This window comes from Callionymus lyra, chromosome 8, assembly GCF_982586985.1.
Source record: "Callionymus lyra chromosome 8, fCalLyr1.hap1.1, whole genome shotgun sequence".
NCBI classification, from domain to species: Eukaryota; Metazoa; Chordata; class Actinopteri; order Syngnathiformes; family Callionymidae; genus Callionymus; species Callionymus lyra.
This window is the reverse complement of record NC_141825.1, coordinates 15091997-15114652: the sequence shown is the minus strand read 5'-3', so window position 1 is coordinate 15114652 and position 22656 is coordinate 15091997. Positions and strand designations below refer to the sequence as shown.

Below are 22656 nucleotides of genomic sequence, written 5' to 3'. Positions count from 1 at the left end.
CTGAGAAATGGGCTCACCTCTTACTGTTACATAACAATCTTTCATCTTCTTCCAGGCGGATTGGTTATGTCTGACTTGTCAGGTAGAGCAAGCACGCATAGCAGCAGAGGCAGTGGAACCCCAAGTGACAAAAATGCAACCAAACAGAAAATCTCCAGGTAGTGAAATGGATCTTACCAGTGATCAAATTGAAGACACCATTTCTGAAACGAACAAACTCGCCATGCGGAAAGATCTTCGGAAGACAGCTCCCCAGGCCCCACAACTTTCAAAGAAAGCAGAGGAAAAGACAATAGATTTAACACCAACCCAGAAGGTTTTAAGCTCTGCTAAGCCCGAAGACGAAGAAAAGACAAAAGAAATTATTTCCGAGTTTGACTCTGAAAAAACTGCAGTCCAAGAGGAAAAGACGGAACCTTCCATGTCGACTCCCCCCAGGACTGAGAATATAAACGTGACTAAAAATGAAGAAAAAGCTCATCTTAAAAAAGATCCCCAGGAGGACATGGTCACTACCAAGACCGAAATTGCACCATCTACTCCCTCAAAGTCTGCAGTTCAGGAAACCAGAGGAATACAAAGTTCCATGAATGATAAACCGCAGCAAACGGCCTTCACAACCGAATCAGTGGCAGGAAAAATGATGGGATTCGGTTCATCTATCTTCAGCTCAGCGTCCACTTTGATCACATCTGCAGTTCATGAGGAATCCCGCAAAACACCACCAGGGTCCAGGAAAATGTCTGCGCCAGCTGGCGTTTCTGACAAGAAGACAATTCCTGCAAAAGCCAGTCCTCCTGTGTCTCCAAAACCAAGATTGACAAAGGCTCCATCCATTACCAAAACTGATAAGCAAGTAGGGCTATTGGAAAAAGCGAAGGCTCCTCCATCCGAGCATACAAAACTTAGCACCTCAGAGGTTGAGAAACCAAAGCAACCTGAAACTAAGTCTTCATGTCCTCTCTGTAAAGTGGAGCTCAATATTGACAGCAAAGAGCCATCCAATTACAACACCTGCACTGAATGCAAAAACAAAGTGTGCAACAAATGTGGATTCAGTCCAATGTCATCGAAGCTGGAGGTAATATACCATTGGATTTTTATTATCAAGGAAAATAAATGTTTTGGCTTCGCTCTTAAAATTTGAATGGGCAATAAATACTGCTTTTGCATATGTAAATGTTATGGTTTCTACCTCTACTGGGGAAAAGTCAGATGCTTTCTTTCACATGTTAGTTAATCATGTTATCTTCCATTCCATTAATGTGGGATTTATATACTCATGCACAAGCTTATTCATGGTTACTTTAACTCAGAGGTGATTGAACCAGTGTAAAATTAACCGTGAGATTATGTTTAGGGTCTATATTTGTCTAACCTACTTCTTGAAACAGGGCTCTAGTGATATTGAAAATTAATTGTTAATAATTAATAATTTCTTGGATTTTTCTTCTTTTAGGGGAAAGAATGGCTTTGTCTTACATGCCAGATGCAGAGAGCTCTCGGGGCTTCTGAGCCACTGGGTCTTCCAATGATGAAACCATCTCCAAGCAAGGAGAAGACTGAACCTCTTCAGGAATCGTCGGAAAAGGAAGTTGCCATGCAACCAGACGCTTCGAAAAATGAGGCTATTGCTGATGTCACTGACATAAAAGATGCAGAATCTCGAGGAATGTTTGAATCAAGGAGGAAATCCATCTCAGCAGCACCTCCACTGAAAGTCAAAACTGTTCCACCACCTGCTACTGACAAAGAAGAAGCAGAATCTCAAGGAATAGTTGAAACAAGGAGGAAATCTATCCCAACAGCACCTACATTGACAGATAAAACTGTACAACGACCCTCCGATGACAAAATAATGGCAGAGTCTCAAGCAATAGTTGGACCAAGAAAGAAATCCATCCCAGCAGCACCTACATTGATAGATAAAAGTGTGCAACTACCCTCCGATGACAAAATAATGGCAGAATCTCAAGCAATAGTTGGACCTAGGAAGAAATCCATCCCAGCAGCACCTCCATTGATAGATAAAACTGTACAACTACCCTCCGATGACAAAATATTGGCAGAATCTCAAGCAATAGTTGGACCAAGAAAGAAATCCATCCCAGCAGCACCTCCATTGATAGATAAAACTGTACCACTACCCTCCGATGACAAAATAGAGGCAGAATCTCAAGCAATAGTTGGACCAAGAAAGAAATCTATCCCAGCAGAACCTCCATTGACAGACAAAAATGTACCACAACCTGGCACTAACCCGAAAGGAGCTGAATATCAAGCAAAAGGTGGTCCCAGAAAGAACTCTATCCCAGCATTACCAACATCGATGGACAAAACTGTTCCACCACCTGCCACTGACAAAATAGAAGCAGAATCTCAAGCAATAGTTGGCCCGAGAAAGAAATCTATTACAGCATTACCAACATCGATGGACAAAACTGTTCCACCACCTGCCACTGACAAAAAAGAAACAGAGACTCAAGGAGTATTTGGACCAAGAAAGAAATCTTTCTCGGCAACGCCTTCATTGAAGGACCAAACTGTTCCACCACCTGCCACTGTAATAAAAGAAGATGAATCTCGAGGAATATTTGGACTACGAAAGAAATCTGTCCCCTCAGGGCCTTCATTGGTAGACAAATCTGCTTCCACGCCTGTCACAGAAGCTTCTGCTGAGCCACGAAAGACCTCTGTTGTCGACACAAAAATCACAGCACAACCTGCTGGGCCTCAAAACCAGAATGTTGTTGGTGTTTCAAAATCAGCTCCTGGTCCTACTCAAGATAAATCTCAAAAACCTAAACAAACGCCTGCACAGCCAGTCAAACCCACACCGCCACCACAAAATGCCAAACAGGAGTCAGGGGGTTTCTTTGGTTTTGGTAGCCCTAAAACAAAACCTAAAGCGGCAACTGAGTCAGTGACAGGCAAAGTGTTTGGCTTTGGATCTTCATTTTTAAGCTCGGCTTCAACTTTAATAACTTCAGCCGTGCAAGATGAACCTAAAACGACACCCCCGACTCCACGGAAGATGTCTGCTACGCATCAAGTGTCTCCAAAAGCGACACCACCGAGTTCACCAAAAACAGCACCTGCAAAAGACAGCAAAGCATCGGCTGTCCTCAAAACCGAAGACGGGAAATCTGAGAAACAGCAGAAAGAAAGTTCAACCTCATTAACACAAGATAAGACGAGCAAAGCTCCTTTAAAGCCAACAACAGGAAAACCACCTTGTTTCTGCCCACTCTGCAAGACTGAACTCAATATAGACACCAAAGATCCACCCAACTATAGCACTTGCACTGAATGCAAGACGATTGTCTGCAGTCAATGTGGATTTACTCCTGTACCCAACTTGACAGAGGTAACTTGAATATATCTGTTTGTCAAAAAGTGCATACAATTTTTACAAAAAACTGGTTGAATTCAGAAAATGAAATCCCTTCTTTTATTATAGTGATAGTGTCAAGAGTAGCATCAAACATCTTTAATAATCAGAAATTGTAATTGGATTTCTGTACCTCCTTGAAGGTTTAATCTGTCGACACAACTAAAACGTCATAAATTCACAGTAGTGGGATTATGCCCTTGTGTATAATTAAATGAGCCCTGAACCTAACCCAAACACAGGATACATCAAATGTGCTCAATAGTCACAATACTAAGTTTCCTTAATACAACAATATACTATAACTTTCTAATGACCAATCACAGGATTTGCTAATTGCAAACCCCTGCAGCTATGAGTGTTTTTAAACATCTCAACAGCCTAAAATAAAAATAAACCTGAGGAGCCTTCATATAATAGTAGAAGTAAAACGTTTAACTTTCTTTTAATGATAATAACAGTTTTTATCTTCTTCTTTTTAGGTAAAAGAATGGCTTTGTCTGAACTGTCAGATGCAGAGAGCCCTTGGAGCATCTGAACCAGGAGGACCCCCTGGAATGAAACCCCAGGCATCCCCAAGTAAGGTTCTTCCTCCCTCTGAGTCTGATAAGAAGGATATACCAGCACAAGGGAAGGAGAAGCCTGAAGAATTCATAAAGGAAGTAACTCCCTCCAGGGAATCTGCAGAGAGTGTAACGCCTCTGCCAGCAAAACCCCAAAAGCCTGATTCCTCGCAACAAGCAACTAATGAAAAAACAGGGGTCCCATCTAGTACTGAAGTAAAACCTCTTGAAAAAGCATCTAAACAGCCAAACATTGATCCTCATCCGCCAGCTTTGAAAATTCCACAGGACAGCAAAGCAGATTCAGCAAAGAAAGAAAGTGTGAAACCACAGATGCCCTCTAAAGTTCCAGCCAAAACTTCTGCGCCTCCAAGTCAGCCGGCCAAACAGGACTCAGGAGGTTTCTTTGGCTTTGGGGGACCTAAAATACAAGCAGCGCCAGTAAAGTCTGCTGAATCTGTGGGTGGGAAAATGTTCGGATTTGGCTCCTCCATATTTAGCTCTGCATCATCATTAATAAGCTCAGCCGTACAGGATGAGCCGAAATCAGCTCCGGTTTCTCCTAAATTGTCTCCAGCAAAGGAGGGTAAAACACCTACTTCCCCGAAACCATCAGCTCAGGCACCTACTTCACCGAAACCATCAGCTCAGGCACCTACTTCCCCGAAACCATCAGCTCAGGCACCTACTTCCCCGAAACCATCAGCTCAGCCACCTACTTCACCGAAACCATCAGATCCGCCAGCCAAGGCTTCCCTACCTTCTCTGACCAAAGGACAGAAAACTGCTTCTGGACCGCCTACGTCCACAGAAGCTATCCCAATTCCACTCCAAAGAGGTCAGGCAACCTGCCCACTTTGTAAAGCTGAGCTCAATACGGCTTCAAAGGATCCCCCAAACTACAACACCTGCACGGGATGCAAAGACATGGTCTGCAATCTCTGTGGATTTAACCCCATGCCTCAAACCGACAAGGTATGTCCACCTTTATACAGATTTTTTTGGTGCGTGGCAAAAAATGCAATGTTGAACAAAATGGGGAACAAAGTATTTCACCATAATCACAGTTGTTACATAACAGCTCATGAGAGGCTCGGGCAAACACAGCGCTGTGCAAATGTTTTCAAATGATGGTGGGATGTGAGAGTTGTGCAACGGCATTAGTGAGATGGGATCTGTTGTCATAGCAAGCTAGTCACGAGGGAATTGCCAGCAGGAGATTTGTGATAGCAAAGTGCTGTGATATGCCAATAAAGTGATGTGAAAGGGATTACAGCGACGGCAGCACACTACAACTCAACTTGTTTTTAATGAACACAATCATCAGTCCAAACCGAAATAAAGACGGTTCCATATTGCTCATCCAATATATACCTTTTGCCAGGTTTGCAATCTGATATGAAACCATTTTTAGCCATTCCTGACATCTTTCAAGGAAATGTAGACTTTCTCAAAGTTAAAAATATGATTACATTTTCATATTTAGTCCTTTGTTTAACGCTTCTTAGTTATTTTCTGTGACGCCCCCATAGTGAGAAGAAAACATTTGGCACCCCACCTACTCTCTGTCGCTTCTATAAATGCTTATTATAAGGAAACATGAGAACACATTGTATCCATACTTATATGAGAAAAAAAAATGAAAATAAATATAGATCAACTCATAACAGAATCACCTTATTAACATCTTTCATTTGCCTGAAATAAATGCATAAAAATAATCTAAAATTAAACTATACACATTTTTGAACCACTATGACAATATAATAGTTTCCTAAATAGAAATACATTTGGCTCAACAGTTAATTGTGGGATTTTTTAAGCCATTTGTATTAATCAAAAATAAGGAACTTAAGGTTTATGATTCTTTTAGTTTGTCACCGATGCTAACAGTGCCCCCGTGTTAAACTGAAGAAGCATTGTCCAAGAAAGAAGATGGTTGGCATGTTTTCACTGGAAAAAAAACTCAAGCAGTTTATAAGCATGTTCGTTTTTTTATGGTTTTAAATTGCGCCTTTATTTATTTGAATTCATGACGAAGACACAGTGAAGCAGAGTGCTACATACACTTATTTATTTTTTCGACTGGTCTAGCCTGTTATCCCATTCTAGCATCTATGAAATCTGTAAATAATTAGTTTACAAGCATCACATTTAAAATAATATATATATATATATATATATATATATATATATATATATATATATATATATATATATATATATATATATAGTATGTGTTATATGTTTTTTTCACCTTAATAGTAATTTAATTTAGACATAGGGTCGACCTCCATGGGACATGGCCAGCTACTTTCAAAATACAAAAAATGATAAGCAAGTTAGGGGAAAGAAAACACTGCGTGGGCTGTGCCATGATTGTAATTTAGACTTCTCATGTTTCCCTGCAAAAACACAGGGGCGAAAGAGAACCTAACAGATGAGATTGGTTGGGGGAAGGGACGAACAAGGATTATTGCTGCTGTGTTTATGATGGATTTATTCCTCCTAACAGTCAAACAGCAAAAGCAAAGTCTGAATGTATCTGGTTGGGATGAGCAGCTTATGAGAGCCTTTAACCATTGATGTTTTTTTTAAAGGATGTGGCTTTTAGTATAGAAAAGAAATGGACTTTCTTAGATATGAAGGTTTAGAATTATAGTCTTTGAAATGGTTTAGTGCCTTCAGCGAGTCTTTCCATTTTTGTTTTCCCCAGCTGATGAATACAGAAGCCTGTGAGTGACTGTTATCTGATAAGTAGGGCAAACACACGTAATGCTACGTAAGCAAAAGCATGACAGGACAGAAAGAAATGAGTTAAAGGTTGTTTCAAATTGCAGATTTCGATCTATGTTCCAAACAAAGATAACATTTTATTAAATATGACAACACCTTTGTGATAAAAACTCCATTAAAGATAAAATTACATCTTTAAATGTCAGTCTTTGCAGTTTTGCATGTATTGCTTCGCTGTAATCTCATGTACGTTTCAATCAGGACAGATACATTTAACTTAAGTTCATCATCTGTTACTGTTTTTTGTCATCAATATCTGCATGTTTTGCATAGCAAATATAGGGACCTCTCAGTGGATGTTTTAGAGGGGAGGGCAAGGAGTTACAAAATGGTAAAAATTCAAACATGTCCGATATTTATTCAATGTAAACCAGGTACTGTATTTATAACACACTAAGTAAGGGATCTTTCTAAATCCTGTTTCTTTGGTCAATTGTAGGGCTCATAATCCACCTGAACATACAAATTACTCCTCACCCTCTTTCTTTATTATTATTATTTAGTTTTTGTTTCTTTTTTCCATTAACTCTTTACTAAAGCAAACCAACAAACTTGACTTGGAAGGGCAAAGCCAGGTTTTTCAGCCAGTACTTTATAACATCAAATGAATGTTGCAGAATGTAAATATTATATGAATATATTGAAACTTCAGCATTAAAACAAATATTTTGAAATGTGCTATTGCTCTAAAATCTATTTTCTATATTCTGTATTTCAAACTATTATTATTTTCCTATTTAATAATATTAATTAATTGCACATAGGGACCAGCAATCCCATACAAAAGACTGATGACATTTAAGAAAAATAATCTTATTCATGGATTGAAATTTAAATGTTGAAATGTTAAATACCTTAATATAAATATATATATATATATATATATATTTTCTATAAGTCCATAGTTTGTGGAACAAATTTAAAACTGTAATTTGGTCCCTTATCAAACAAGAAAGGGGAAAAATGTATATGCTTTAAATGTTACTGTTCTTTTAAGGCGGTGCTTATTGGTAGCTGGTGCTTAGAGACAGAATGTAGTGTGTCCAAAATCCAAAATTTTTGATTTATAAAAAAAAATAAAAATGCATGGAGTAATAAAATAACTTTCATCTTGAATCTATAACAATGGCCTTTTTCTGAGTTATGTACTGTCGCTAATATTTTGGTGTGTGCTTGAGACAATGTGCATTAGTGGGTTTACCAGGCGTGTTTCAATCTGGACTGAGAGTGCTTTGAATCACAGTTATGGCTCAATTTTACAAAAACGGTTTCATGTTTGTATATTGGGCAAACATATTATATGCGAATATTAGTGAAGAACTGAAAAAAGGCACAGAAATGTCATGGCTTTTTGTTCTGGTTACCACCATTTTTTGTTATAATAGTGCCTAGTATTGATATTCATATTAATATTTCTAATGTTAAATTTCAATTTAGCACCATCATATTACACACATCCTTTCTATAAAATAAATAGCTGTATAGAAATGAATAATAAACTATGTTTTGGTTTGTATTTCAGAAGGAATGGCTGTGTCTGAACTGCCAAACTCAACGGGCCCTGTCAGGACAACTTGGAGACCCAGTGAAAATAACACCTTCCTCTTCTACTCCAGCTGATAAGCATCAACCATCACCAACAACCAAGAAAGCGGAGCCCCCAGCGAGCACTCCTAAGACAGACGTTGGTCCTGCCGCCTCCAAGTCTCTTGAGACATCAAAAGAAGCCCCTGTGGTTAAGACATCGGGTGGCTCAGCTGTCATCCAGACAGAAACAAAAGTTCCCGCAGCATCCAAAGGGATTGAAATCGAGAGCCGTAAACCTACTGCAACTGAAATCAAGAATGAAATTGTTGAAAGCGAAGTATCATTCTCCATTGTGTCAAAAACTCCTGAAATCGAACCAGAAATAAAAAGTGACTCAGGAAAAGTGGGCGAAGATATCCGGGAGGTAGCTGGACCCACAGATGGTGCTTCATCTGCTCTTGTTAGAGAGTCTGTCCCGAGAGAGAATGCTCCGACTAATGAAGTCCAAGTGACAGAGAGTTCTTTGAAGGATGCCGATGTGGAGACCAGATTGAAGGAGCAGAGTCGAGGAAAAGAAGAGTCGTCCACAGAAATCAACAAAGAACTTGCTGTAGGTATTGATGAAACCGCATCATCGCAGCCATTGAAGACATCGCCGATAAAGAAGGAGACAAAAGTGAGTGTCTTCTCTTTAATTTATCGCAAAACTGTTAAACAGTTTGAACGTTGATTGATATGTGATCGCCCATTTAAAGTAATAAACTATAAACATTATAGCATTATTTACAAACCGGGGACAACTTTTCTGTTTATTAATCAACAAAAGACTGGCTTTTGGGTGCTTTTGTGGCCCTTGAACAGATTTCATGATCAGTGTTTGTAAACTGTACCATCCAAACAGAGAATGAAAAATGGACATCTATTGATAAAGCGTCTAAGACATTTATGACCTACAACAGATATATTTGTATATATTTTATCCTCATTTATTGTGGTACATTTTTCACTGTGTCTTCGTCAGGTATCAATTTCATAGACGGGATTAACAAGGAAACGGTTCTGTGTAAAATTCATTTTAATATAGACAAATTAGAAAATTTGGAAAAATTCTGGAAATGGCCAGAACATATAAGCTTTTAGGGGTTGTTTGTAGAACTGTGTGATAAGGAAGGCATGGTTTTAATGCACAAATCTGCATTTCCTTTAAAAGAATAATATAATGTAGCATGTAACTCACTCTAAATTAAATATACATAAAACTACAATGGGGATGTTGGGCTAGGCTCAGAAGAAAATAGTTCAGCTCTTGGAGTGAGACATGATCAAACACAATTGTTCTGTTCTCTTCACACAGTTTTCATGCGCCATCACCTGGTCTATTTAAAAAGCAGGGTCCAGTGTTCCTTGTCAACAACACTGGCTGCATTATCAACATCACAATTATGAGTCAATAACAATATACAAAAATACAAAACAATAAAATAGTTCTTAATATTTCCGTCAAACTGAACAAACAATCCATAGATATCCATTAACGAGTTACTAAAGTTGTTAAAATCATGCGAACAAACACCGTACTTATGGATCTTCAATGGTCATATATATTTATATTTGTTGCATTAAAGGAACGTATTTAAGTCGACGTTGCATACGTGGTTTAAGGCTAAACTAGTTAGCGAGACTCGGCGATTACCGTAACCTATTTACGATTATTCTTCCAATTATTACCTTGAGTATTTGACAGTTTTCAAAAATAACTGCGACGTAGTATACCTGTGGCTTTTTCCGCAGCGTGTCCCCCCATTTAAAAGTGACATCTCGACTCAACCGGCTTTATCTGTGCAAGGTGACTTGACGTGCTCTGTCACGTGGCCGCGCGCCGCAAAACGTAAACAATGAGTGACGTCATCACACAGGATACAGTGGGGAATTCACGGAATACAATAGTCAGAAGATAATCAATTTATTTTCTTTATTTTAATCATATTTCCGATGATAATTATATTTGCGATCTTCCAAACATAGAGAAATGGTTCATGTACTCATGTAAATATGATTTAAAAGTGTAGATATTAATTCAAAATACGTATTTTAATTTGCCTCACTTAATTTCACAGTTTTTAATACCTTTCTTTATTTTTTAAGTGTTTTGTGAAATGACCCAATGCTTTGAAATATGTGATTGTTTCATATGTAGGTTAATTTTTTTATTTTATTTACTAAAGGAGCCAATCGAGGAAGAAACGAGGGAAGAAACTGTGACCTTGTTGCCTACTGTAGAAGATGTCTCAGAAAACAAAGACGTTTCAAAACTGGCCAATGAGGCTGAAATGAAGATGCAGGAGACAGTTAGTGAAACACCACCAATCTTGTCCACGGCTGAAGAATTAAAGGTGGCTGATTGGACGAATAAATCAGCTCAACAAGAATTAGTTGTTCTTGAAAAGGAAGATAAACCTGAAAAAAGGCGCCTAAGTTTCCATGCAATAGAAGAAACGAGTGGAAGCGAGCTCACACCCACTCCTTCACCTCAAGTTATTAGGAAAAAACTGGCAGTCAGCAAAATTTCATCGAGTAGTGAAGAAATGAAAACTGAATCGGCAGACTCTTCTATCGAAGATGAAGACTTTATCAGGAAACAAATTATAGGTATGGGCGATGAAGAAGAAATGTCACTCTCAGAGGATGAAAATGGAAAGAACGTGGAAAAAGATGAAGTCATAGTAGGCGCTGATCTTGATAATAGTTCGGCAAAAGAAACGTCAGACTCTAAAGAGGTTTTCAAAGAAGAAGATGGTGGGTTACGAAAGGCAGAAGCTCCTATAAAAACAGTAGTTGAAGTTTGTCCAGAGGCTCACAGCCCAACTCTGAAGAAAGCGATCCCTGCTCTTAGGCAGAGGCAAAGCACTGAAGAAGAAGTAGAGAGCATTACAGAGTCCCTATCAAAGGGTTCATCAAGTGTTCATGTGTCTAGTTTTACACCAAGATCATCTCCCACATCTGCATCATCACTGGAGGAGGACAGTGATAGCAGCCCCAGTCGTAGGAAGACCAGTGGAGACAAACAGTACCGCAAAGGCAAACATAGACAACAAACCCAGCCTCTACCGACCATCGAAGACTCTTCTGAGGATGAGAAGATGAAGGACGAAGAAAAGCCCAGAAAAGAAAAAAGTGAAAGGCCAATATACTCCAAGGTTTTGTCTTCAAATGAAAACAATTCGTCGATGGAGGATTTGAAAGAAGTCATGGTGATGGAAGACACTACAAGAACATCTGGCTCTGAATTTTCAGTTAGTATAGAATCAGAGACTGATACTCGACAAGCTGTTCAGCGGGGGCGGAAACCTTCACCAACCGTAATACCGTTCAATATTTGCAAAGCAGAGGAAGACATTTTGTCTAAAAGGTCATTGAAAAGTGCAGAGGATACATACGAGGACATTTTACAGAAGACAAAAGCCATTCCAGGTGAAAGCCCTCCTGATATTGAGCCACTCTATGGAGGGATGACTATTGAGGACTACCTTTATGAGTCACTTGTTGAGGATACAGATCGCATACAGGAATTTCAAGCTGATCCCTTAAAACAGGATACATCATCTGATCAACTCAAAAAACTACGCTCCCCAGAAGAGGTTTATGAAGAGATGATGCAAAAGAAGAAGGAATTGATGATGATCGAACAAGAATTCCATGAAGCGAAAACAGCTTTGGATTTCACCTCATCTGGGCTTGAACTAGATGACAAGAGCTGTGTTGTGATAATGCCCACAGAGGAAACAACTATCCCTGTTCAAAGTGACTCTTCCAATGGTAGTGAGACTTCTATTGAAATGCAGATTAAGAAAAAGAAACGTCCAGCTCCCCCGAGACCCTCAGAACCCCCCAAACGTACTGAGGTGTATGTGTTGCCCACCACTCAAAGTGGATCTATTTGCTTTGTTAGGCCAATGGTTCCTCAAGATCCTGCACTTATGAAGGCACTCTTTCCTATACCGGATCTTAAAATTACCCAGTGTTCATCAGGGGAGGAAGAAGATGATAGTCTTGCAGATGATTATGGTGTAGGTGTTTCCTCAGATATCACACCCAGTGATGATTCTGAGACTAAGGAGGCACCATCTTCTAACTCCACATCAAACAAAAGCACTGACTTTGAACCAATATCTGTGGTGTGTGAAATTCCAGAACCAAAACCCATACCAACGCCAATATCTGCTCCAGAGCTAACTTCTCCAGTCTCACCAGTGTCTCCTGCAACATCCCCAGCCACACCAGATTCAAGTTTGGCCTCAAATGCCACATCATCCTCTTCATTCCCAGCTCAAACACCGCTGTCATCAGAATCAACCCCTCTCTCTACACCTACACTACAAAGTTCAGAAATATTGGCATCCACAGAAGGTGCTGTTGTACCTCTAGCCGAAGGGACAGAGTCTTTCAGTCCAACTACTGTTGTAGTCACAATACCAGATGTTGTTTTTGATCCCTCCAAAACATCTACAGCGGAGGATGTACCCATTTGTATAACTGAAATGAAACCCTGTGTACCTGTTCAAATGCCTGATTTGGTTTCATCTCAATCTCAAATGCCCAATACAGTTTCAGCTGTAACACAAGTTTTGGCACCAAGCCCATCACCCACAGTTGTCCTCACGCATTCAACACACCAAAGAATTGCAACTTCTATTGCAAGTGTCATTCCTCCTGTGACCACCAGTGACGAGCCGGTTATTGTACAGATGCCTGACCTTGTCTCAACCTCATCTCCAGTCTCTGTACAACCGCAACTACCTGTATCCGCTCCAGTATCGGGACCGCTACATGCTCAACCCAAAATAGTGCATTCGGTTCCTGTTCAACCCACAGCTCCATTGATGACTCTAACAGGCGTCCAAGTTGAAACTACTCCAGTATCCACTACAGTAATAAAAAAGAAAGTCCCACCTCCTCCTCCTCCACGTTCAACTTCAGTTTCATTTCCTGAGTCCACTAAGTCGCAGGCGCTTATTAAAAGTCAAAACATTACTCCAACAACAACCACATCAGCTGCTAAGGTATCTAACCAGCAAATGCATTCTGTATTTGTAGATATCCAACCCAGAATGGACAACAAACAATCAGATGTAGTAGCTGCACCACAATTGGTAACCCCAACTAGACAAGGCCATGTTGTCATCATAGTATCCAGCGTTGAAACTCTACCTCTTGTTGGACAAAGTTCAAAAGACAAACAATCAACATATTCCACGGCTACTTATCCTCCAGTCAGTAAACCAGTCCGAACATCAGTTACTATTAGTGATGCAACTCAAATATCAAAGACTTCAGAAGGACCACCTCCAGTCATTTATAACAAACCTACTACAGAAACAAAGGTTGTTGACACAGTAGTGACATCCCAAGCTAAACCAGAAGTTTATCCAAAGCCACCAAGTCTTATATCAGGGTCATATGCAACAACAAAGCAACATGTCACTGCAAGCATTGCTGGGCCACTTCAAACTGCAAAAACTCCACCACCTATACCACCTAAACCTATAGTGATTCCTGCTGGACTGGTTTTCAGTCACAAACCTGGTGAAACCATCAAGCCACCTTATACTGTTAGCAAAGCCGCAACTCTACCACGAGCCAAAGAACCACCAAAAGCACTTTCTCTTACACTGACTCGACCAGTTGAGTCCAAAGTAAATGCATCATCTCCTAAGTCACCTGTTTCTCCTCGACATGCCAAGTGTTTACAAACTTATGTTGTGATTACTCTTCCTTCTGAGCCTGGATCTCCAACTGAGAGCATAACAGTCCAAGCCCCTGTAAGAAGAGGATCAATCCCCTCCACAAAGATGTCAGTGGTGCGGTCAGAAATCTTTGACCAAAAAGCCCTCAAAACAAACTATACAGCACAGGATACAGTAAGGAGGGCATCTTTTCCTAATGTCCAGCAGTCATTTCCAACACCGATTGTTCAAACTGTGGCAGCCAAGGAAACAACTGCAATAATGGCAGTGAAGGTACAGGCTAGCAAATTTACTCCTACAGCTCAACCACCAGTTCCCGTGGACAACAGATCTTCTATATCTTGTAAAGAAACACCCATTGAGGCCCAAATTGTCCCACTTCCAATCAAAAAGACATATGTACCAATGACAGATGTACAAACACAAAATGCCAAGCCACCAACACGTCAAGAAGAACACTATGAAAATGCTAAAGATAAAATTACAACAGCGGTTCTGCCACAACTATTGGAACAAATGGCACCAGTTGCTAGCCTCAGTTTCAAGGAAGACAGTATTGGAATAATAATCCCTGCTGAGGTGACATCTGAAGCTCAAGAAACAGCAACAATTAATTATCCACTAGAGCCACTTCAATCTTCCGACAGAAACGATGTTGCAATTGATGTTGAAGAAGTGCACCAGTATGTGGATATTCTTACAGATGTCATCGCAACAAGGCCCCTGGTGATGGGTGAATTAGATGTTGGACAACATTCAGAAGAAAACAGAACTCATGATTCTTTGACAGAACAGAGAGGAGCAGTTTTGTCAAATATGTTCATGGATAGTGGACTGACTTCTGAAGCTAAAACTGAGATGCAAACATTTGGGCCAAAACCTGTTGATACTCAAGTAGTAATGCCCCCTAAAATGATGGATTCACCACCAAAATATTACACACCAAACGAAACGATAACACCAGAAACTGTTCATCATTTTCCATCAACAAATGTTGCAGTGACATTTGGGATAACACCACTTGAATTTACAGATCATCAAGAGCAAGATATTTGGCCTGTTCCCTTCGAGGAAAATACAACTAAGGTGGTTTCATCTTCAACCACAGCATACTCAACACCCCCTTTGGAGGTTGTTGCAGTTCAACCTGTATCTGATCAACCAATCCAACAAATAACTTATTCAACTGATATAAGACCTTTGATTACCTCTTCTGTGATTGAATCTCAAGAAGTGGCTGCAATGCCAATTGTATTTAAAACAACTGAGGAAAATACAAGTAGCAGAAGGACATCCATATCGTCCATCATTAGACCACCAAGTGAGATATATCCTTGCCCTAATGAATATGATATTCCTATGCATTCGATGACAACTGATGCATATGCTGCGACAAGAAGAGAATCATTAACATTACAACATCATTCCCCGTTGGCACACATTATAAACGTGCCTGCTGAAAGGGATTTTCAAGCTCCCTACTGGGCAAGACCTGTTCCTTCAGAAGACCAATCGCAAGTGTCAATCTTTCCCACAGAATATGATTATCCCGTTGAAATAATAACCACAGATGAATACAATAGAAGAGACTCGATAGCTAAAGCACAGGAGATTCCAAAGTGTGTGCCTGTGGCACCAATAACCATCACAAAAATTCAACAGGAATCCATTGAAAGCCAAGGGTTTAGAGCATCTGAAAAGTTGGTATCAAGTATGAGTCATATGTATTCCTCTTCCTTTTCAACCTCTGGAAAACCACCTGAAAAACTCCCCAGTCTTGTAACCCAGGTTGTCACCACTGAGGTTCAGAGGACAACTGTTTCAGTTGTACATGAGAGATTACCCCCTCCGCATACGTTTAGCATAAAGCCTGAGATTCATGCAAATAAATCCCCTCATCAACAAAATGCAAATATTTATCCTGCCGATGTTATGGATTTACGTACGATGAAGACAGGGGTAAAAATGACTGAACAAGGAATGGACCTCACACCTTATAATTCCAACAGACAAGTCTCAACTGAAATGACTGGCCGCCAAATCACTGCAGTTCAACCTGAAATTGTAAATCTCAGTTCAGAGATCGTACCTGCTACAACACTGTCTTTGGTCACTGACAGTATAACTATTGTTACCTGTACAGCAACTATATCTTCATACAACAATACTCCTGCAGAGAAACCACTGGATTTGCAAGGGCCGGTTACATCATTGCCCCTATCTCTAACTACATACAAACCATTTGAACCACTTGCACAGATTGTATACAGGCCAGTAAAGGTGCACCCCATGGTGAAAGCAGTCGATTCTTCAGGAGAAGACTTACCCATTAACCTTTCCTTTGGAACTGTTCTCTCTGGCGGTCAAATGCCAATCACATCGGTCCCAAATGGCGGTACTGAATCAGTCCTTTCGTTGGAGGCAACAGCAGCCATGGATTTGTCAAATTACAGACCAGTAAACGCAATGGTGGCTCTGTCTGGAACCAGCCCTGGAGTTGTGACCACCATTGTTGAGGACGACGGGACTCCTATTGACCTTACAGCAGGCCGAAGAGGTGTTTGCTGTGATGTTATTTACAATCTTCCATTCGCTCGAAGCTGCAGAACACAGGCACCTGTCACGACTCAGCCTGATGGACACTTAAACTACACAAATGAACAGTACAAAGAGACCATTCCCTGTAGAAGCCATGGCATGAATGGTGAAAAAGGATCAATAACTGGACTCTCAGGTACCGGAATTCTGTATGACTCCAAGGTTGAATTTGACCCCTTGAGTGGAAGGCCAGAAGTCGTCATGGACCTTACGAACACCACTCTTTCTGCTGGTATGTATCACTTTGTTTTGATTTTCTTTTTGTTAATAATTCAACAAAACAGGCTTCATATTTTATTTTTTTCACATCAGTGTCTCGTCACTTTGTGTCTCTTGTTTCCCTATGTTTTACCACACTTTTATATTTGTATTAATCCACTCTTTGTGTGTTTGTTTTCTTTAAACAGATGCATGCGTGTGCCTGCATGTGGTTCCTCAGTGTTTTGGATTTGCATCTTGCTAACCAGAGTTTCTTCAGTTGTGCCTGTGATCAAGTGCATGCAAGACATGCATGCAACACATTTTATAAACTGTTGTTTAAAAAATATATAATATATATTTATTTCATTTATAAACTTAGACTTTGTATCTTTTTATGCACCAATACAGGTAGAGCTCTTGAATACACTAGCAATGCTACGGGAGCGTTTCCAGGGATGACAAGCCCATCATGCGCTCAAGTTACTGTGCACAGTATTAATAGTGTTCTAAGGACTGCAGATGGAATTGTTTACTCATCTGTAGCTACCCCAATACCATCTACATATGCCATAACGACCCAACCTGGATCACTGTTTAGCACAACCCTAACCCCAACTTCAACATTGCAAAACCAACTAACTCTCGACCCATATGGCTTGATTGCATCCACAAATATAATCCCTTTTGACACTGGACTACCCAAGGAATTTCTACCCACAGCTTTGGCAGATATAATAACAGGCTACCCTGAAATGTACTCTGACAACACCCTTGAAGCTATAGCTGCCTCTTTGGATGCCCTGGCAACTTCTCCAATATTTCCTGGATTAGACAACACTAAAATGGTTCAGTACCAAATGGAAAGGGAGTTCCTTGAGCTAGAGAAGCTTAAACAATTGTGTCTTGCCGAGGAACTAGAGTGGGAAAGACAGGAGATACAGCGCTACCGTGAACAAGAGCAGCTTATGGTTCAAAGAGAGCTAGAAGAGCTTCAAGCTCTTAAACAACAGCTTCTTCTCCAGCAGGAGGAAGAGCACCATGCCCACATGGTGGCTCAACAGGAAACCTATGTCCAGCAGAAAGAACAGTTACAGCAGATTCAACATCTTCAACTGCAACTCCAGAGGCAGCTAGATGAACACTATGGTAGCTCTGCTACCACTGAAAGTCTTCTTAATGCCAAATATGCTGGAGTGGGAGACAGTGGTCAGTATTGGCCAGTCAAAGATGAATCTACACACTTGACTGGGACACACTTAGAGCATAATCGGGACCAGTTTAATGTAGGGAAGACAGCTGATCATTGTACTGGGAGAAAGATCATTGATAGCGGTGTTCAAACAGATGATGAAGACTCGGCAGAGAAACAACATGTGGGGAGAAGAAAAAAGAATAGAAGAAATATTGATAGTTCAGGCCATAGTGATGATGAAGAACAAGATGAATGGGATATTCCTTCAAAAGCTCGACGCAGATCTCGAAAACATAGTAGTGATGGGAAACATGGCTCCAAGGTGTCTAGCATTGCAATCCAGACAGTGGCTGAAATATCTGTGCAAACGGATCACTCAGGAAGTATCAAACGACCAAATGTCCATATGGACACCAAGGTTGAAATTATCAAGCACATATCAGCACCAGAAAACTCCCAGAAAGGGGGAAGTCTGAGTTGTCAGACAGATTTAGATAGACGACATTCACCAATTGACGTGGCTTATGGTGCACACTTGACAACAGACACCTCAAAAACAAAGATTTTCTACACTGCTGTGTCGCCACTTTCACCGGAGAGATCACAAGGAGGCCAAAGGATGCTAACAGCCGATCCATCCAGATTTTCTTCTGCACCCCGGATATTGAAGGCTGGCCAGAAGTCACTATCAGATCCTAAATCCCTAAGTCCATCAACAGAAGACAGGGTTGGCAGCTATTATACCGACTATTCGGTAGGTCAATACGGAACTCCTGGGCAATCATTTTTGTTATGCGAGTCAAAATATTAATTTGTGTTTTTGAACAATCTTACGTCCTAGGGACGAGGATCTCCCAGTGGCACAGGAAAGAAGGTGAAGCGGACTCTGCCGGAACCTCCCCCGGAAGATGATTCTTTATCTGGAAGATCTGGTTACAGCACCAACTCAGCTCGACGTCGTCTTGCTCGCAGTACAACAATGGCACGGGCAAAGATTTTACAGGATATTGACAAGGAGCTTAATTTGGTGGAAAGAGAATCTTCGAAACTACGGAAAAAACAGGCTGAACTAGATGAAGAGGAAAAAGAGATTGATGCCAAACTGCGGTAAGATTTATTTAGATATTTACATTGTGGAGGAAATATGTATGAGTTATGTGTGGTTTATATAATCACCCTTAACTACAATGTAACATAGTAAAATATTTCTCTCTCCTGCAATCAACATTGATCTACATGATTCTTACCCTTGATAGCATGTGGTCTAAAAGGCTTCCTTGACATCACTCATTGAGACCTCTTCAAACTCACACATAGTAAAAGGTATTCATGTGTGAGAACCAAAAATATCATGTTTCATGTTTTTTTGCTTTTTGAAATTGACACAAAGGTCAAGTTATTATTCCTAAAATATGTTGTTCTCTCTTTTTTTTTGTTGCACTCAATGGTGTAGGTACCTGGAGATGGGTATCAATCGACGAAAGGAGGCCTTGCTAAAGGAGCGTGAGAAGAGAGAGAGAGCCTATCTCCAAGGAGTGGCAGAGGAGAGAGATTATATGTCTGACAGTGAAGTTAGCAACATAAGAGAGGGCAGGGGTGACCGCTTAGAGAGACCACGGACAGCACCACAGTCAGAGTTTGATCAGTTTATCCCTCCACAGACAGAAGCTGACTCGCAGTACAACACGCTTACCAGTCCTTATTCCCACTATGGTCAGTATGTCCCCCAGACACAGACCACCAGCCACTACACTCAGGATAATCTATATCAACAGCAGTCACTATATCACCAACAGGTGTCCCCTTACCAAACTGGGTCTGCAATGACCCTCTCCCACACACAATCCCAACCAAGTAGCTACCAACATGCTTTACTCATGCAACAGGGGAAGCGACAAACTACCTTATCTGATTTAGATTCGAAGACCAACTATGAAGTGATGCGCAACCAACCCCTTATAATAGTCCCCACATCCTCTGAAAGTGGTTATAGTGTTGCGCACCTAGGAGGCAAGTATGGCAACTTAGACTTGAGACTAGGGTTAGAGGAGAGAAGCATGGCCTCAAGTCCCATGTCGAGTATATCTGCTGATTCTTTTTATGCTGACATCGACCACCATAATGCCAGGAATTATGTACTGATAGAAGACATAGGGGAGCTGACCAAGAATTCGACGGGACTAAGCAACGCTGGCTTGGGATCTGGATTTAATTTACCTGATAAGGAGCTGTCAAAGGCAGACAGACTGCTTCGGGCAGCGGATGTCAGACGCACAGCAGAAGTAAGCTGTCATTTATTTTCACTTTAAATTGTTGCCTCAATACCTGTTGATGTAACATATTTTTGTACTGATAAAGATATTTTCAAAGATTGACTATAACAAATGAAACTTCCCTCTGGCAGATTTTCTGACACCAGACATTTCTCTTAAATCCATTGGACTTGTTTACAATGCAAACATGACTTTATAAAACACAAAATACAATGGAATAACTAAATAAATAAACGTTCAATGTTTTTTAAAGACAAGTTTAAATTTTATTTTTGCAAGTTCAAAACCTTCCAAATAAAATAAAGATCATCACAAACAATCATGCACATTTTAACTTAGCATGATTACAAAAATCCAGAAAATGTAATCGTAAAATTGATTAAATAAGTAAAAAATGCCATAACTTGAATTTTGAAAACAAAACAGAATAATTATGTGGAGGTTTGATTGTAAAGAGATAATTATTTTTCTTTTAGGTTGCAGATTTTTTAGGATCTTCTCGTCTTCAGGGATATGGTAAAGGAGAAGATGAAACTATGGAGGAGCCTTATGAGCTGAAACTACTGAAACAGCAGATCAAGCAAGAATTTAGACGGGGAACAGAGGGATTCGAACATTTATCGGGCCTCAGCTTGCCCCAGTATCTTCCCAGTGATGGCAATTTCCGTCACTTTCCTAAAGGTGAAAAATACAGCATTGGTCGACTAACGCTGGAAAAGCAAGCAGCAAAACAGCTCCCAGCGGCTGTGCTGTACCAAAAACAGATGAAAAGTAAAAAGCCTGTTATTGATCCGAAAGCAATCACGAAATTCTCACCGATTCAGGAAAGCAGGGACTTGGAACCTGACTTTGCCAGCTTCATTGGATCGGGAACATCGTCTGTGACGAGCCTTGCAGCAAGAGCAAGATTACTCCAGGATGAGATCACCTTTGGGCTGAGGAAGAACCTGTCTGAGCAGCAGAAGTATCTGGGCTCTTCGCTTGGGGCAAACCTTTCTGGATCCCTTAATCTTAGTCAGTCATTTGGCATGACATCTCCTTTAAGGACAAGTGTACCGGATGATGGCACTTACCCAAGTGGCAGTCGCTCCAGACCCTCTTCACGTCCTTCTTCTCGCCCTTCTTCTGTCTATGGCCTGGATCTATCCATGAAAAGAGACCTTTCTAGCTCCTCACTAAGACTTAAAACAGAGGGAGAGGTTTTGGATGCAGCATTTGCCCCTGGGGTGGTCAGGGCGAAGCCCACTAGTTTGCCAATCAGCCAAAGCAGAGGCCGCATCCCCATTGTGGCTCAGAACTCTGAGGAGGAGAGTCCTCTGAGCCCAGTGGGGCAGCCTATGGGTATGGCTAGAGCATCAGCTGGACCTCTCCCTCCGATATCTGCTGACTCCAGGGACCAATTTGGCTCAAGCCATTCCCTGCCAGAAGTTCAACAACATATGAGGGAGGAGTCGCGGACACGTGGCTATGATCGGGATATTGCCTTCATCATGGACGATTTACAAGGAGCCATGTCTGACAGTGAAGGTATATATTGCCTCAAACTAATCTAACCTTTCCTTGCATGCAGTTGCTAATTGGCTGTTCTAACTTTTTATATCTTAATATAATCATAACATTATTGCATGCTTACTTTGATATATTTTGGGGTTCCTTGCATATTTGTACCTCCCCCATAGATACTTATTTCCTTTAATCCTAAACATACCTTTAAATATATTGGCATGCTTAAATGATGTCGCAATAACAACCTCAAAACACTTTAAATCCATATAATAATACAGTTACACTACTTATTCCTGAAAAAAAGTGGACATACTCCTTTTGTTTGGAAGTTAGAGTAACAGTAAGCTGACTAAATCCCCTTACTATATTTCCCTTCTGTACCAACAATTATTTAGAATAGTGATTAGCAATGCATTTCCACAAGGGCCATATACTGATACTGACACTATATGTTGTAACTGTAATTAAATGATTAGAAAAAATGGCAAACTGTTGTTTTTCATAAAATGTAATTATTTGTCAAAATAAGATGACTATCCACACAGTAACACATGTATTAATGTTTGTTTGTTTTTATCTTATTTTGATGTACAGGTTAAGTAAACTATGAGTCATTCAATGTGTAGTAGAAATCTTTAAAAGGTAACATTTGTAAAGAGGAAAAATAGTTTACTATCAACTGAAAACTCATATTTTCAAGTCTATACAAATGAAAAAAATGTATACTATTGATAGAATGTTTTTTTTTAAATAATAATAGATAGTAAAGAAAACGAAAACGAAAAATTACAAATGTGTATCGAATAAATATCATCATGTATAGAATTAAACAATAATAAATATGTTTTGCCAGTGAATTCTAAAA

General features: G+C 40.2%; 1 protein-coding gene across 1 annotated transcript in view; it reads left to right on the top strand.

Moving 5' to 3' along the window:
- Positions 1–22656, top strand: part of pclob (piccolo presynaptic cytomatrix protein b) — a 55165-nt gene that overhangs the window by 14479 nt on the left and 18030 nt on the right. The window contains exons 10-21 of the mRNA XM_087797771.1: positions 56–1081; positions 1460–1649; positions 1758–1873; positions 2681–3367; positions 3874–4540; positions 4661–4929; positions 8273–8953; positions 10503–16851; positions 17229–18766; positions 18854–19119; positions 19466–20294; positions 20762–21812. Coding sequence (XP_087653897.1) covers positions 56–1081; positions 1460–1649; positions 1758–1873; positions 2681–3367; positions 3874–4540; positions 4661–4929; positions 8273–8953; positions 10503–16851; positions 17229–18766; positions 18854–19119; positions 19466–20294; positions 20762–21812 — 13669 coding nt within the window. The remainder of the gene's footprint in view (positions 1–55; positions 1082–1459; positions 1650–1757; positions 1874–2680; positions 3368–3873; positions 4541–4660; positions 4930–8272; positions 8954–10502; positions 16852–17228; positions 18767–18853; positions 19120–19465; positions 20295–20761; positions 21813–22656) is intronic.